This window comes from Cololabis saira, chromosome 6 (genome assembly GCF_033807715.1).
Source record: "Cololabis saira isolate AMF1-May2022 chromosome 6, fColSai1.1, whole genome shotgun sequence".
Taxonomy (NCBI): Eukaryota; Metazoa; Chordata; class Actinopteri; order Beloniformes; family Belonidae; genus Cololabis; species Cololabis saira.
Genome location: NC_084592.1, coordinates 15,055,870 through 15,071,620, shown reverse-complemented (window position 1 = coordinate 15,071,620; position 15,751 = coordinate 15,055,870). Strand labels below are relative to the sequence as shown.

General features: G+C 43.0%; 1 protein-coding gene across 1 annotated transcript in view; it reads left to right on the top strand.

Annotated features, from left to right (window-relative positions):
- Positions 1 to 15,751, top strand: part of myo16 (myosin XVI) — a 148,174-nt gene that overhangs the window by 96,815 nt on the left and 35,608 nt on the right. Inside the window, exons 25-26 of the mRNA XM_061723355.1 lie at positions 6,540 to 6,721; positions 9,836 to 9,916. Coding sequence (XP_061579339.1) covers positions 6,540 to 6,721; positions 9,836 to 9,916 — 263 coding nt within the window. The remainder of the gene's footprint in view (positions 1 to 6,539; positions 6,722 to 9,835; positions 9,917 to 15,751) is intronic.

The following is a 15,751-nucleotide window of genomic DNA, read 5'->3' as shown; positions in this document are numbered from 1 at the left end:
AGTGTGTGTGTGTGTGTGTGTGTGTGTGTATTGTCCATCGGAGTTGCCAGATGTGGGGTGTTTATGGCTCGCAGGACACAAGCAGCAGTTGTGCGCCTGCCAGCCTGGTCCCGGGTCCAGCAGCCTAATGGCTATAATTTCCATGATGAAGCTAAACCTCTAAATGCTCGCCCTTCACTCATGTTTGGCTGTTATCCCTCTGTCTGACAAGCGGATACATTGCAGCCTTTCATCCACCCACAGACGTGCACAATGTGATTTTCTTTTTTCCCCTTTTTTTTTTCACGCGTACGACCTCTCCTCACTTAGTTCAAACTTTTAATTCTGTTCAATTTAGTTCATTTGTATAGAGCCAATTAACATCAAAGGTCATTTAAATGGACATAACAGAGAGAAAACGTTCAATTCAAACTTGATTTCAAACATACTTTTGCAAGGCTAGACATAAAACAAATGTGTATTTCTGTTACAGGTGTAAAATTATGGCATGGACAAAGCAAGGAACTGAAAAGTTGCACAAGTTTGTATCAGCTTAAGAAAATGTTTAAAAAAGAAAAGATAAGTGCCTACAAAAAAGAAGAAGGAGAAAGAGAAAAAAATAGATAGAAGAGTGGTATTTTTGTTTGTTTTCTTGTTATAAATATGTGTATAGATAGATTGGTGTTCAGTAAGTCAACGTAATTGTATTAACAGAGAGGGGCAGGTATCATAAGTTTTCTTTTTCCTGCTCCTTTTCTTTCATGGTGATAATGTGTACTTCATGGAATTTGTACAACATTATTAAGAATATATACCATGAATGGAATAAAAAAAAATAAATTCAAGCTGAATGCCGTCCAAAAAATACAGAAATACATAAAAAGAGCAAAGCAAACAGTTTTCCTTGAATCTTCCCTTCAGTCTAGTCCCCCGTCCTTGTTGGGCATCAGAGAAGACGGGATAGAGATGTCAGTAACAAAGAGCACTTTCATTGAGCAGAAGAAAAAAAAAGGAGAAACACAAAGTTAGAGACTATAAAAACAGCTTATCTATAAATGGAGATTTAAGAGAACAGAGTGAGTTAAAGTGCCGTGACGATAACGCGTTAGAGAGTTACATCCGCATCCTGACACCAGACTGTGGTCACGGTTGAGTGGACGGCTCTGTCAGGATGATATAGAACTATGAAATCTTAAAGTCGCATTTAGATGTATAAACGTGGCACATATAAGGCCCGTTTCTGCTCGGCTTTAGGTAATTTGTGTGTGAGAAGAATTTTGAAATGAATCCTGGATTTAGCGGAGAGACGTTGAAGAAAAGTTGAATTAAAAAAAAAAAAAAACGTCTCCTGGTGATTCTCATGAGAACCCTCCACATACGACATCAGCATCACGCAGCATCCGCCACTCTGTCGGCCAGGATGTCTGGCAGGGTTTTATCACAAAGATCCAAAACTGAACAGAAGAAAATCCAGGATCAGAAGTCAGACGAAGAGCAAGTGGAGCGAGAGATTTCTATCTAAAGAGAAGAGCAGAAGTGAATCTGAGGCAGGAGCAGCAGAGCAGATTTTTTTTTTTTCTTAAAGATTTGTGGCTCTAGTAGCTTTTATTCAAAGTTTAGAAAGGATCGGGGTAGAGAGAAAGAATGAGGACGACATGCAGCAAAGGGCCTCAGGCTGGGACTTGAGTACAGGGCCCGCTTGCTTTAACCACTATGCTAACCAGCAGTCCAACAGCAGAGCAGATTATTACCATTTCCAAGAATGCTGCACTACAAAAAAAAAAAAGAAAATAGGATTGATCGTAATAAAACATCCTTAAATGGAATTTTTCTTTCAGAGAAAGTTGGGGAATTTAAAAAAAATAATGAATTGCAGTACTCTTATCTTTGGGTAACTAATACATTTAAGACATACTTTTGGTAGCTGAGTATCAACTGAACAGTAGTGCTTTGCTGTCTAATGTAACCTAATGGAAGCATATGTTAAATATAAAAAAATAGAGTTCCTAGTACACAACCTTGCGGAACACCAAGAGGTGTTAGCAAGACTCCTGAACTGGATTCTAACTGATAATTGTGACTTACGCCCCGTTTACACGTAGCAAAAACGGTGGCGTTTTCATGCGTTTTGGCCGTTCGTTTACACGAAAACGAAGCTCAAAGTCACCAAAAACGATCATTTCTGAAAACTCCGGCCAAAGTGGAGATTTTCAAAAACTCAGTTTTCACGTTTGCTTGTAAACAGAGAGAAACGGACATTTAGGCTTCAGAACGTCACATTATGCAACAGAAACGTCACCAGCGTCATGTGTGCGACCTGTGTTTACAATTTGTTTGGCCACCGTCAATATTTTCTTGTATTTTACCTGTTTTATATTCTAAAGTCACACTTAAAAGTAACTCCACTTCTCTGTCACTCCAAACGAAACACTCTCATTCCGTCTTGGAAGAAACTGGCAGTCAAGGCTGATTTAAGGTTCCGTGTTACACCAACGCAGAGCCTACGGCGTAGGGTACGCGGCGACGCGCACCGTACGTAGGCTACGCCGTCGATTTAACGCGGAACCATATTATTCAGGCTTCACACGTGTCATTTGTTGACGTTTTTTCCAGGATTCTGATTGGCTAGCATGACTTTATCTTCTCGTTACACTGCCCCCTGCAGGTTTGGCTGCTCATAGCACCTTAACAGCGTATTTATGCGGGTTCGTGTAAACAAGGGTATTTTTCAAAATGTAGAGGGGGAAATATTCGTTTTTGTAAATACCCGGCTATGTGTAAACGTGGCCTTAAAGCTATAAGAACAACCATGGGATCTATGTGTAATACTACATAAGTCTTCCAGGGGTGAAGTTTTATTGTTATTATTTATTCTCAAGGTTTATTGAACTGTTGGTCAGCTCTGCTCAACAGAAGGAACAAACAACTACACAACAACATATATGGGGATGCTAATATAAATATATATTATAAATAAAATACTATTTTGAATTGAGGGTTTTTTTCTAAAAAATATTTCTGCATCCCGCTGATGGTGGTGCGGGGGCTGGAGGCCGTCACAGCTGTCCCCGGGAGACAGATTGACCTTTCATCACGCGGTTATTCAGGCATAAACACGACAAGCAACCGTGCGCGCTGGAACCAACACTATTTATCTGATTTGCATGTGGTTGAGTGTGGGAGTGAAGCCGCCAGGCGACGGAGGAACGTGCAAGTCTCAGCTGGGAGGTGACAGCGGTGCTCGCCTTCATGATGTTACCCCCACAACACATCTGTTCAGCTGCTCTCAGCAACCTCTTTTTCAATGATTTAATAATAATAGGTACATATTTTACATTGTTAGTCATCATTAACCCCTTTCAGACAGAAACCAGTAATAGAGAGCTAAAGCAGTCTGTCTGAATGCATCCCAGAATGCAACGGTGTGAGTGGCAGTCGAGGAAACCCCCAAATATGATACACAGTAATCCTTTTAAACAATCTGAAACTAAGCACGACGGTTTAGCATGTTGTGACGGGATTTTGCATTTATCTTAATTCTCACACCTGGTATATACTGAATAATGACTAAATAATCAGAGAGAACGGCTGTGGGATGTTTGTGGCGGCGACGCAGGAGCAGCTAAGACGATGCAGTCATCCGTGACCAAACCCGTGTCCACAGTTGCAAGCGATAAATGAATTAAAATAGCTTTTGTTCCAGTCGTCTGACTTTTGCAAGTGCAGCTTTAGTTTGGTGGGTGCAACCTCAATTATGGGCTGTATTTATACTGGCGAGCTGGCGAGGCTGCAGTCGAGGCTTGACGGTGTACAGCGCCGTATAAGCATAAGCTACTTAATCAATAAAGCAACGTCTGCTCCAGCCGGGTGGAACGGGGTTGATGATGAATGACGATCATCATCAACGTACAGTTTAGACTTCGTTTACGCCTTCGGCGCGCCGGAGTCGCTGACCCGGATCGGACCTTTTGGAGGAAAGTCCCGTACGACTTCAGATAAAATCAATGATCATCGGGGCCAAAGAGGCGGGAGCAGAGAAAATGGACGTGTTATGATATGTGCCGTTCCCTGTGGGGGGGGGTTTGGGGTCTGGGTGACGGGAGCAGTCAGCCGGATTAGAAGGGAAGAGTTAGGAGATCTGGAATATCTGACTTCGTACAAATGAGTCTTAGGCCCAATCTCAATACTCCCCCTACTTTTCTCCACTCGCCCTTCTTTTCTTCCCTACCCCCTAAAAAAGAAGGGGGAGATTTTAGGGCACTTGGCTCAGGTGTCTGTCCCAATTCTCCTACTCCCCCTCGTTTTCATCCCTACCCTGATCAGGAAGCTGAGAGCCAAAAGCTGTTTTAATTTCAGCTGTAGCGCTGTTAATATGCCACTTTATTAAGTTTTAATATTTTTTCAGGCGTAAAAGTAACCTTTAAGATCCCCAACCTGGGCTCAATTTATCCAAATAACGCCTGTTAAGAAATTTGCTCCGAAGATTTCGGGATTTCTGCCCGACTGCCGGCTCCGGGTACGGCGTACGGCGCGCTTCGCCGCAGGCTCTGCGTCGATTTAACGCGGAACCATAAAACAGCTCCGCTCTCTTCACTTCAGCTTTATCTGAAAGTGTGTAAATTACCCAGATAACAGCTTTGTGGTTTCTGAAAACTATTATATCAGAAACATCCAAAACAAATCTGACGAGTCACAGGATTATTTCTCTCCATTTCCCACAAAAAAATGCTTGCTCCCTTGGTCACAATCTGAGACGAGTCTGCCCGTTTGCCTTCGGTCGGCGAATCAAATCGACGCAGAGCCTACGGCGTAGCTTACGTAGTCTACGGTGTAGGTTACGTAGCCTACGGCGTAACCTAACAGCCTTTATTCCAGCACGATCTTCGCGAACAACGGACAAAAAAGGGATTATGTACATTCACTGAGTGAATATTATGAAAGTAAAATATATATTTATCGCTAGAAATGTAATCAAAACTCAAAATATTGATTTTATTCACAAAAAAATAAGAAAATGTCCGCCATGTTCTTTTTTTGGATTCAGTCCGCAAATGACGAGGAAAAGCATTCTGGGAAATTTTTATACCCCCTCGCTCGCAAAGTCAGCATGTGAAATCCCTCGATTTGAAGGGGCTATTCTCAGCCCCTAGCCCTCGATATGCCCGCTCCCCCTAGGTGAAAAGAGGAATTGGGACACCACTACCTTCACGGGAACGCGCAAAATTTAGGGTTAGTGAAGAAAACGAGGGCGAGGGGGAGAATTGGGACGGGGCCTTATTCTCACCTATTGGTTTCAAATTAATGCTATGATTAGCAACAATAGTTCTGCAGTTTAATACCACCAAGAAAAAGAGAGTTTCTCCCGCTTTTCTGGGTGTTTTTGCATCCCAGGGTGGCGTACTAGCAGGTGTTTGGTTTGACGGATGCATCACTCCTGCGTTCCCTCTTACACCCGACGTCCCTGGTAGCGTCAACGGCAACGCCACGCTTCAGTAACGGATCAAAAGAATGAATGGATGGTCCTTTTTCTCCAATTCTGGGCTCAACTAGTTGTGTTCCGGCAGACTCCGGCAGAGCAGCTGTTGCCATGACGACCGTGGATCCCATCTCACACTACCCCCTCCTTAGATTTTATATCCAACTCCTATGAGTATATTTTTTTTATTACTACAGAATGATCCAGTTGGCTTTCATGTGTTTTTGTTTCAGGAATCTCTTTATTTTATGTCTTAAAGTAAAAAAAAAAGAAAAAGAGGAACATTTTAACTTTAAGTAAACACACACAAAAAACAAAACATAGCTGGGTAACAAAAACCTCAAGCGTTTTATTGTGAGGAAATGCTGTAAAACTAATAAGGTACTTTTGATTAATTACTTTTAATAATTTAAGAGGCTTTACTAACTTCATTTTAATTAGTCACGAAGTGAAAATTCAAGGTTTGTTTTTAGATTCCTGATTTACGGCCTGATTTTCTGCCTGTAAGACGTAAAGTTTTAAACACATATTAATATTAATTTAACTTCTCACAAACTGCAATAAGAGCTGCCACTTGTTGTCTTGTTGCTGAAGATAACGTAGTCTCAAACCCCCCCCATCTCCGTTATTATTGATGGATAAGAATGAAAAAACGTCTCAAGAACTCCACATTGATGGCTAAAGATGAAGAAGTCATTAACTGTCAGTGTTGAAGTGTTAAAACGAGCTCCACGCACTTGTTTGTGTTCATTTAATTATTCCATCCATCTACCTCTCGCTCCTCTTCTTTTATAAATGCCCTTTTCTCCTCCGTCTCTCAGACCAGAGCCACTCACCCACTTCCACGCGTTGTCTGGCTTTCGTAACGAGTTTGTTGTGGACGTCGACGCGTGTGTCCACCCCCCCCACCGTTGCCGTAGCGATTGTTTACATGCAGCCTGAATCCCCTCTTTCCTTCCTTGATTACATGTTCTATCTCTCCTTTTATTTCCTTTCCTTCCCCCCCGCCCTTCTTCTCCACCAATGCCGTTGCTTCTCCCCCCCCCTCATGTTTCTCCCCCTCTGCGTGTTTTGTGTCTGGCAGCCAGCGAAAGCGTGTTGCTGCGGCAGCTCTTCCAGTCCAAGCTGACTCAGACCGGTTCCCTGGTGCCGGCGGTGCCGGGCCGCACGGGTCCGAGGGGGCCCAAGGCCGCTGTGTCCCTCCGCAGGGCGCCGCCGGCCTCGCCCGTCTCCCAGCAGCCCTGGCGGTACCACGACCTGTCCAAGGTAACCCACGCCGGTGTTCTGTTGATCCATGCTGCCCCTCCAGAACTGCTACTTTGTGCTTCTGCACAGTTGATTTTCAAAGTTTGATTGCCACGCCCATAATGTCTTGCATCCCTTCAGTCCACGCTGCTGTTAACGATGAGTAACATCCTCAAATATATATATATATATATATATATATATATATATATATATATATATATATATATATATATATATATATAGATATATATATGGTCCGTGTACTTCGCTGCCATCCGTTTTTTGTTTTGAAATGACAAAATAAAAATAGAGAAATAATCCAAAATAATCCGTTTCCCATCTTTTGTTTTGATAATAAAAAACGGAAACCGGATCGTTATCCATTATCCGTTATCCGTTATCCGATTTCATTGATGTGTTTGAAAATCGAAATTGGGAATTAAAACAGCGAGTGGAAAACTATTTTCTCTATTTCCTATTCATTTCCAACGGGGGTGTCAGTATGTTAGAGTTCAGTACATGTTATTGATTGGACGCTGCTTTTTTTTGGACACTGCAGCTGAACGGACTGTCACAACATCACTGCAGTTTCATGACGGAGTGAAGACAGATTACAGATTAAACTCATGTTTCACTCCCAGGTTTCATATTTGATTTATTTTCTGTTTCAACATTAAAAAAATCTAAAACTGTTAATTTTCAATCTGATGAACAAAAGAACCAGAAACAACTTTCTTCATTTATTATTGCGCATGTGCAATCCCCCCATTTGTCCAATCCTTGTTTTCAGTATCCTTGGAAACGAATAGGAAATAGAGAAAAGAGTTTTCCACTCGCTGTTTTAATTCTCAATTTCGATTTTCAAACACGTCAATGAAATCGGATAACGGATAATGGATAACGATCCGTTTTCCGTTTTCCGTTTTTTATTATCAAAACAAAAGATGGGATACAGATTATTTTGGATTATTTCTCTATTTTTATTTTGTCTTTTCAAAACAAAAAACGGATGGCCGCGAAGTACAAGGACCATATATATACAAGCCAGCAGAGATCATTTTAGATATTTTGCGGCGCAGTATCAGGCCAGCAGAGATCATATTAGATGCTTCCCGTGCCCGGATTTCTCCCTTTCTCTCTAAAAATCTGTTTTGCGGCACAGTATCAGATCATTGTTAGCTTAACTCTGTTAATAAGCTGATACATTGAGGTGTAAGTATACTGACATTCATCCTACACCGGCAGTGAGTTGATTAGTCGTCTCACCTGAATGCATCAAGTGACGGGAGCATTATTTGATAGGATTTTACTGCACTATCAAATTATGCTACCCCTGAAATATTGATGTAAAATGGATAATATGGGATGTTGAGTATTTGATCCTTCAAAATACACTACCCATGACATGAATTGCATTACACTTTGTGAACATTATACGATAAAGAGAAAAAAAACAATCCTATCACTTTATTTGATATTCATTCAGTCATTGGCCTTTATTTAACCAGGCAGGTCATTAAGATCACATTCTTATTTACAATGACGGCCTGGCAAGCGACAAGGACCACTTGGGGGAAAAAGAAGTGGGCTAGGGAGTCAAACACAGTAAAATTGTAGCTCTACAAAGGTAGAAAACCATTAGGTAGAATTCTTTGATAGGGTATCAAAAATCGACAGAACACCGGCCCAGCAGCCTGTTGTCTAGGCCTGTGTTGAAAACATCGATTTTACAATTCTAAATCGATTCATATGTCTAAAGATCGATTTTTTTGTTATTTTTTTCATCATTACATTACAACTTATAGTATTTTTTTGTTTATGCCCAAAAAAGGAATGTTTTGTTGGACACGATAATAACTGGTATCATTTTTTTGCCTTTAAATGTGTTTAAAGGTATGAAAACATTAAAGTTTTCAGTTATAATTGCATAAATTGTCTATATTTATTTGTTTTATATACTGTCTTAGGGTTACATTTGCATAAAATGCTAAAAACCAAATCCTCATAAATGGGAAAAAATGAAACCCTGGATCTGTTTGGTAATTCTGACCCACATGATGTTTCTGAAAGCAGTTCTATCAGCATTCTGGGAGCTGATTGGTCCTTACAGCATCATTAGCTGCCAATACTTGCTGTTGAATCTCAATATAATACTAGTATTAATATGTTGCAGAACTACAGCCATATAATTCATGCAACAGCTGAAAAAACATTTTTAATAACACCAACCAAATGGATATCGGATTGAATCAAATCGGATCGAATCAAAACGTGATAATCGATTCTGAATCTTAAGAATCGGAATCGAATTGATTCTTGACATTTGAATCGATCTCCAGCCCTACTGTTGTCTAACGTGCAACACCTTAAAACTGGACTGATAACTTTGTTCTGGCTGAGAACAGACTGCTGTGGCTGTTTTTCTATCAATGGAAAAACAGGGAGGGTATTTTAGGGGAAAGAGGAAAAAAAGCCCGTCTAATTTAAGCTCCTTCCCACCGCAGATCTATATATAAACCTCTGGGAATTGGATTTGTTTGTGCAGCCAAGTAACAGATAAAAACCCCGGAAGAATGCGAGCGCAGGCCCATTAGGTTACGGCTCCGGCGTGCTCGTACATTTCTCTCAATTAAAAAAAAAAAAAAAAAAACGAAAGTTATGTACCAGTCCCTTTTTTTAGTGCGGTGTTTTTCTCTCCCCCTTTTATCGGCTCCATTGTTCTGGAGAACACAGCGTCGTTGTTCTGATTGTGTAACCTCCAGGAGGTCCCGTCTGCTGTCTCTGTGGCTCATTAGCCTTCAGGAGGGGAGGCTTACATAAGGCCCCTTTCACCTCCCCGGCCGGCTCCGGCTCCGGCAGACTGCTGCTGCAGGATCCGCTGCCGCACCGTTGCGTAAGACTGTAAATACTAAATTATAACACGGTAAATGCCATGGGTCTTGTTAGGCCTCGGAGCATAAAAATCATTACCGGCGCTGGATTCTCCGGCGGGACTGTTTAGTGTAATTGCAAATGTCACAATGTTTTCATCTTTAATGAAGGCCAACGCCGTCAAGTTCGGCGACAATATGTGTGGAGAGTGAGATGCTCAGGAGTTTATTACCCCCTCTTTTATCTCCTGATTTCCCGCAGATCCTGAAGAAAAAGGGCTCGGGCTCCTTCCTGCAGCAGCTGGAGCGCTGCGGACCCGTCACGGTGGCCGTCCAGCTGCGGGTGCGAACTCCTCCTCCTGCATGACGATGAGACACGTCCAAACCCCTCCGCCTGCAGGAGTGTCACGTTCTTGCTGTTTGCATGTTCGTGCATGAAAGCAAATATGTTTCCATAGTAACCCGCAGGGCAGATGCATGCAGATGTTAGTTAACAGGAGTTACAGCATCCCCCCCAAGCTTCTGCAGCTATCAGACCTGTTCCAGGTTGGATGCTGGGATTTCATTTACCGTATTTTCTGGACTATGAGCCGCTACTTTTTTCATAGGTTTTGAACCGTGCGGCTTATACAAAGGTGCAGCTATTCTGTGGATTTTTCTTCCACCGCTCGGGGCGCTCTAACCGGAATAAGAATCAAAACTAAGACAAAATAAATGCAAAGAAGAATACACTACTTCTTCTTTAGCAGATAGAAGTAGGTAGAAGCAGATTTCAAACAGATAAATAGATAAATAAATACCGGTTATTTTCTCTTGGTTCTGTCCCGTTTTAATCAGCAAAGTATCTATCGTCAGTTTTGCGTTTCATCCCAAATAATTTTGGGCCAAATGCACAGCCAGCCAGGCCCAGGAAGCCGCTCCTGATCTGCCATCACTTACAGTCGTACTATTAGTCTATGCACATTAGACCATTAGTAACATTAAATGTCACACAATAAACCCAAGTATGTCAGTAGGCGTTTTTTAAGTACTTCTGAGCCCTTATACTACAACAGTATAATAAAATCCATGGCTTTTAGTTTTGGTGTCCACCCCAAGAATTTAAGTGGCCCCATTTGGCCCCCCCTATGAAAACTTTTTGGAGGCGCCCCTGGGTCCAACATTGCACACATAAAACAATAAAATACAATCCTTGCAATTAAAACATAACTAAATCTAAACAAAAATGATCTGAAATGTAATGGAATTTAACCCTTAAATTGTTGAAACCAGCCAGAACCAAACAACAAAAAATATTCCATTTTATACGCTCAGAATTTCAGAATAAAACAAGAATTTCAGCATAAACCAACTAACTAGAACTGACTTCCTTGCTAAGTACTGCTTTTCTTAATGTATTTTTTTAATCTAGCTTTATTGTTGATCGTGGTTAAATGTGGTGGAAGCTTATTCCAATATGTTACTGCTCCATACATTGTAGCCCTCTTTAGTGCATTGGTTCTTGGTAGAGGAAGTAGTAAATTTAATAACTATATAACTATAACTATAGTAAAGTAAATTTCATAACTATAAATAAAACAAACGATAATGTTCGTTCAGCCGCTGACTTGAGGAGATGTGGTTCAGAGGAGCAGCGCCTCCGGTCTGAATGAAACCAGTGTGTTGCACAATCAGAGTTGTGGAATTGTGGTCGCCGAGCCCCTCGGGGGGGAACGGCGAGTGGGCCGAGGAGCCGCGCTGCACCGAGCCATGAGCGGATGAATGAACAATGCACAACAGCCAGCCCTGCGCCACGCGCCCGGCGCTGGGAGAGGATGCTGATGCGAACGCTGCTCAGAGATGTTCCAGGGGCGGCGAGAAGCACAGATGTCAGCGTTTGTGCACGTCTGCATGTGCCTTGGTCCAAGTATTTCTGCATTCAAGATTTTTTGTGGCTCTAGTGGCCCTTTATTCAAGTTGCAGACAGGAAGGGCGGAGAGAGAGAGAATGGGGATGACATGCAGCAAAGGTGCACAGGCCGGGGTTGGATCCTGCGACCGCTGCAGGAGGATTGCCATACGTTATAAACTGTTCTAGTAGAACAGGGGTCGGCAACCCAAAATGTTGAAAGAGCCATATTGGACCAAAAACACAAAAAAACAAATATGTCTGGAATCGCAAAAAATGAAGTCTTGTATAAGCCCTAGAATGAAGACAAACACATGCTGCATGTATTTATATTAGTCTATATTAGTTATAACTGGGGGAAGATTTTTTTTTTCATTATGCACTTCGAGAAAAAAGTCGAAATGTCGAGAAAAAAGTCGAAATGTCGAGAAAAAAGTTGAAATGTTGAGAAAAAAAGTCAAAATGTCGAGAAAAAAGTCGAAATGTCGAGGAAATAGTCAAAATTTGGTGATTAAAGTCGAAATGTTGAGAAAAAAGTCGAAATGTTGAGAAAAAGTCAAAATTTCAAGAAAAAAGTCGAAATGTCGAGATTAATGTTGAAGTACAACCTCGGGAAAAAAGTCGAAATGTCGAGAAAAAAGTCAATATTTCGAGATAAAAGTCGAAATGTCGAGATTAAAAAGGAAAGGAAAAACGAAGAAAAAAAGAAGAAAAAAGACAAAAACGAAAAGAGAAGAAAAAAAAGAGGAAAAAGAGAAAAAAAAGGAAAAAAAGAAATAAAAGGTCAAACATTTTTGAAAAAGCTCCAGGGAGCCACTAGGGTGGCGCTAAAGAGCCGCATGCGGCTCTGGAGCCGCGGGTTGCCGACCCCTGTAGTAGACCCTCTGATTGTGTATCTGATCTTCTCCAACTTGATATGGTACATGATTTCCCGAACCCAATGACTGTATTTTGGAGTTGCCATTATTCTTTCCCACATCTCTAGATGGGAGTCTATCTGAGTTACACCAAAAATGAATGGAGACGGTGCAAGTCTTTTCGCAAAGATCTTAGAAAAGGTCTCAAAGATGGGCTGCCAGAAAGCGCAAAGCTTTGGCCACGTCCAGAACATGTGTAGGAGAGTGGCCGGATCTCGCCCACACCTATCACAAGTGGGGTCAATATATCAGCACTGATCTTAGAGGGTTTTACTTTAGACTAGTGCAGACGATGTATAATTTTAAACTGAATGACAGCATGTCTAAGACAGATGGAAGATGAAAAAATTCCCTGTATTATTTTGTGTCAAGTGTCGTCTGTGATTTGCTCATTTAAATCTGTCTCCCATTTATTTTTGAGGAGGTCCAAAGGCATCAAGTTATGAGAATAAAGTATTTTAGTATATTGTGCTAATAGTTCGTTTTCTGACTAGTTTACAATCAAAAATTGAATCCAATAGGCTAGTTGGAGGACGTAAGGGAGAACATATAAAGTTTGAGAGTACAAAATTCCGAAGTTGCAGATATCGATAAAAATGTGATTTGGGAATGTGATATTTTTGTACCAACTGTTCAAAGGAGGCAAAGCTGCCGTCAATATACAGATCAGACAGTGATACCATACCTCTTCTGGACCACATATCAAAGACCCCATCTATTAATGATGGGACAAACATATGATTCAGTGTAATTGGGGCAGCCTGAGAAAGATCTGTAAGTGCAAAGGATCTTGGAGTGGAGTGCAAAACAACAGGGGTGGAGTTAAAGTTAGAAATGGGCTGTGTAAATGGCAACTTAGAACACAGTAATAAGGCTTTTAAAGATGTTGAATTTACAGATGCCCCCTCCAGATTTAGCCATTCAGTGTCAGTGTTATCATTATCATTATCCATCCAATATAACAGTACTAGAGTAGAGATAGAGGCAGAGGATCCCATCGTTCGATATCCTGATTTAAGTTTGATAATGGGCTGATAGTTGATAGCATAAAGGTCTTTATGTTTATCTGTAATCCATTTGCCGAGGTATTTGAATTTTTTGGCGCTAATTTTAAAGGGGAGTGAATTTAAGGATGTCTCATCATTGCTAGTGCCAACAGGCATCAGCTCACTTTTTTGAACATTGACCCTGTAGCCGGATTCTTTTAGTAAGTCCATTAGCTTAGAAAGACTCAAAAGGGCACCGGGGGTGGATGAGATTCGCCCTGAGTACTAAGTACTAAGTCTCTGGATGTCGTAGGGCTGTCTTGGTTGACACGCCTCTGCGACATCGCATGGAGGAAGGGGACAGTACCGCTGGGGTGGCAAACTGGGGTGGTGGTCCCTCTGTTTAAAAAGGGGGACCGGAGAGTGTGTTCCAACTACAGGGGGATCACACTTCTCAGCCTCCCGGGGAAAGTCTAGGCCAAGGTACTGGAGAGGAGAATACGGCTGATAGTTGAACCTCGGATTCAGGAGGAACAATGCGGTTTTCGTCCCGGTCGTGGAACACTGGACCAGCTCTATACCCTCCGCAGGGTGCTCGAGGGTTCATGGGAATTTGCCCAACCAGTCTACATGTGTTTTGTGGATCTGGAGAAGGCATTTGACCGTGTCCCTCGTGCCATTCTGTGGAGGGTGCTGAGTGAGTATGGAGTCCGGGGCCCTCTACTAAGGGCTGCTCGGTCTCTGTATGATCGAAGCAGGAGTTTGGTTCGCATTGCCGGCAGTAAGTCAGATTTGTTCCCAGTGCATGTTGGACTCCGGCAGGGCTGCCCTTTGTCACCGGTCCTGTTCATAATTTTTATGGACAGGATTTCTAGGCGCAGCCAGGGGCCGGAGGGGATCCGGTTTGGGAACCTCAGGATTTCATCTCTGCTTTTTGCAGATGATGTTGTCCTGTTGATCAGAACGGGACCTTCAGCATGTGCTGGGGCGGTTTGAGGCCGAGTGCGACGCGGCAGGGATGAGAATCAGCACCTCCAAAACCTGAGGCCATGGTTCTCCATCGGAAAAGGGTGGCGTGCCTTCTCCGGGTGGGTGGAGAAGTCCTGCCTCAGGTGGAGGAGTTCAAGTATCTCGGGATCTTGTTCACGAGTGAGTGAACAATGGAGCGGGAGATTGACAGACGGATCGGTGCAGCGTCCGCAGTAATGCGGTCGATGTACCGGACCGTCGTGGTGAAGAGGGAGCTGAGTCGAAAGGCGAAGCTCTCGATTTACCGGTCAATCTACGCACCTACCCTCACCTATGGTCATGAACTCTGGGTAGTGACCGAAAGGACAAGATCGCGGATACAGGCGGCCGAGATGAGTTTCCTCCGCAGGGTGGCTGGACGCTCCCTTAGAGATAGGGTGAGGAGTTCGGTCACCCGGGAGGAGCTCGGAGTCGAGCCGCTGCTCCTTCACATTGAGAGGAGTCAGCTGAGGTGGCTTGGGCATCTGTATTGGATCCTCCTGGACGCCTCCCTAGGGAGGTGTTCCAGGCATGTCCCTCCTCCCTAGGGAGGTGTTCCAGGCATGTCCCTCCGGGAGGAGACCCCGGGGAAGACCCAGGACACGCTGGAGAGACTATGTCTCTCGGCTGGCCTGGGAACGCCTCGGACTCCCCCCGGAGGAGCTGGAGGAAGTTTCTGGGGTGAAGGAAGTCTGGGCATCCCTGCTGAGGCTGCTGCCCCCGCGACCCGGGAACGGATAAGCGGCGGACGATGGATGGATGGACTCAAAAGGGGTTGTGATATATATAGTAGCATGTCGTCCGCATTTGTTGTGCTGATTTAAGAGCAAACAATGTAGAAATGGACTTCTGTTTGTAGAAATGTCATTCACACCATGGTTAAATGGGTTTTTTTCCCTGTTACTGCTGTGCAGATGACTACAGGTTACTGCCTCCAAGGGTCCGCTGTTTTTGTGTCCTATCGTCTCATGCACATTGTGATTGTCTGATATTGAGACTCAGATGAAAAACAGATTACATTTGATGATAAATTAGTGAAGAAAACCAGGTTATTCCAAACGTTTGACATATTTTTCTCTGCTACTGTACTGTAAAGGGGACCTATTATGAAAAACACGTTTTCTCTTGCTTTAACATATATAAAGTGGTCTCCCCTCAGCCTGCCAACTCAGAGAAGGAGGAAAGCAACCAAATTCTGCAGTGTCTGTACAGCCGCCCGGATGAGCCATCCAGTGTGATGTGGCTTCTACGAGCCGTTCAGATTCTGCTCCCTTTCGTTACGTAACCAAAATGCGATTTACATAGTTTGGCCGCCGATGCGTGAAACCACGGCCACAACTAACTCTGCCGGCCGGAGGTTCCGCCACTTTTTCGTTGCGG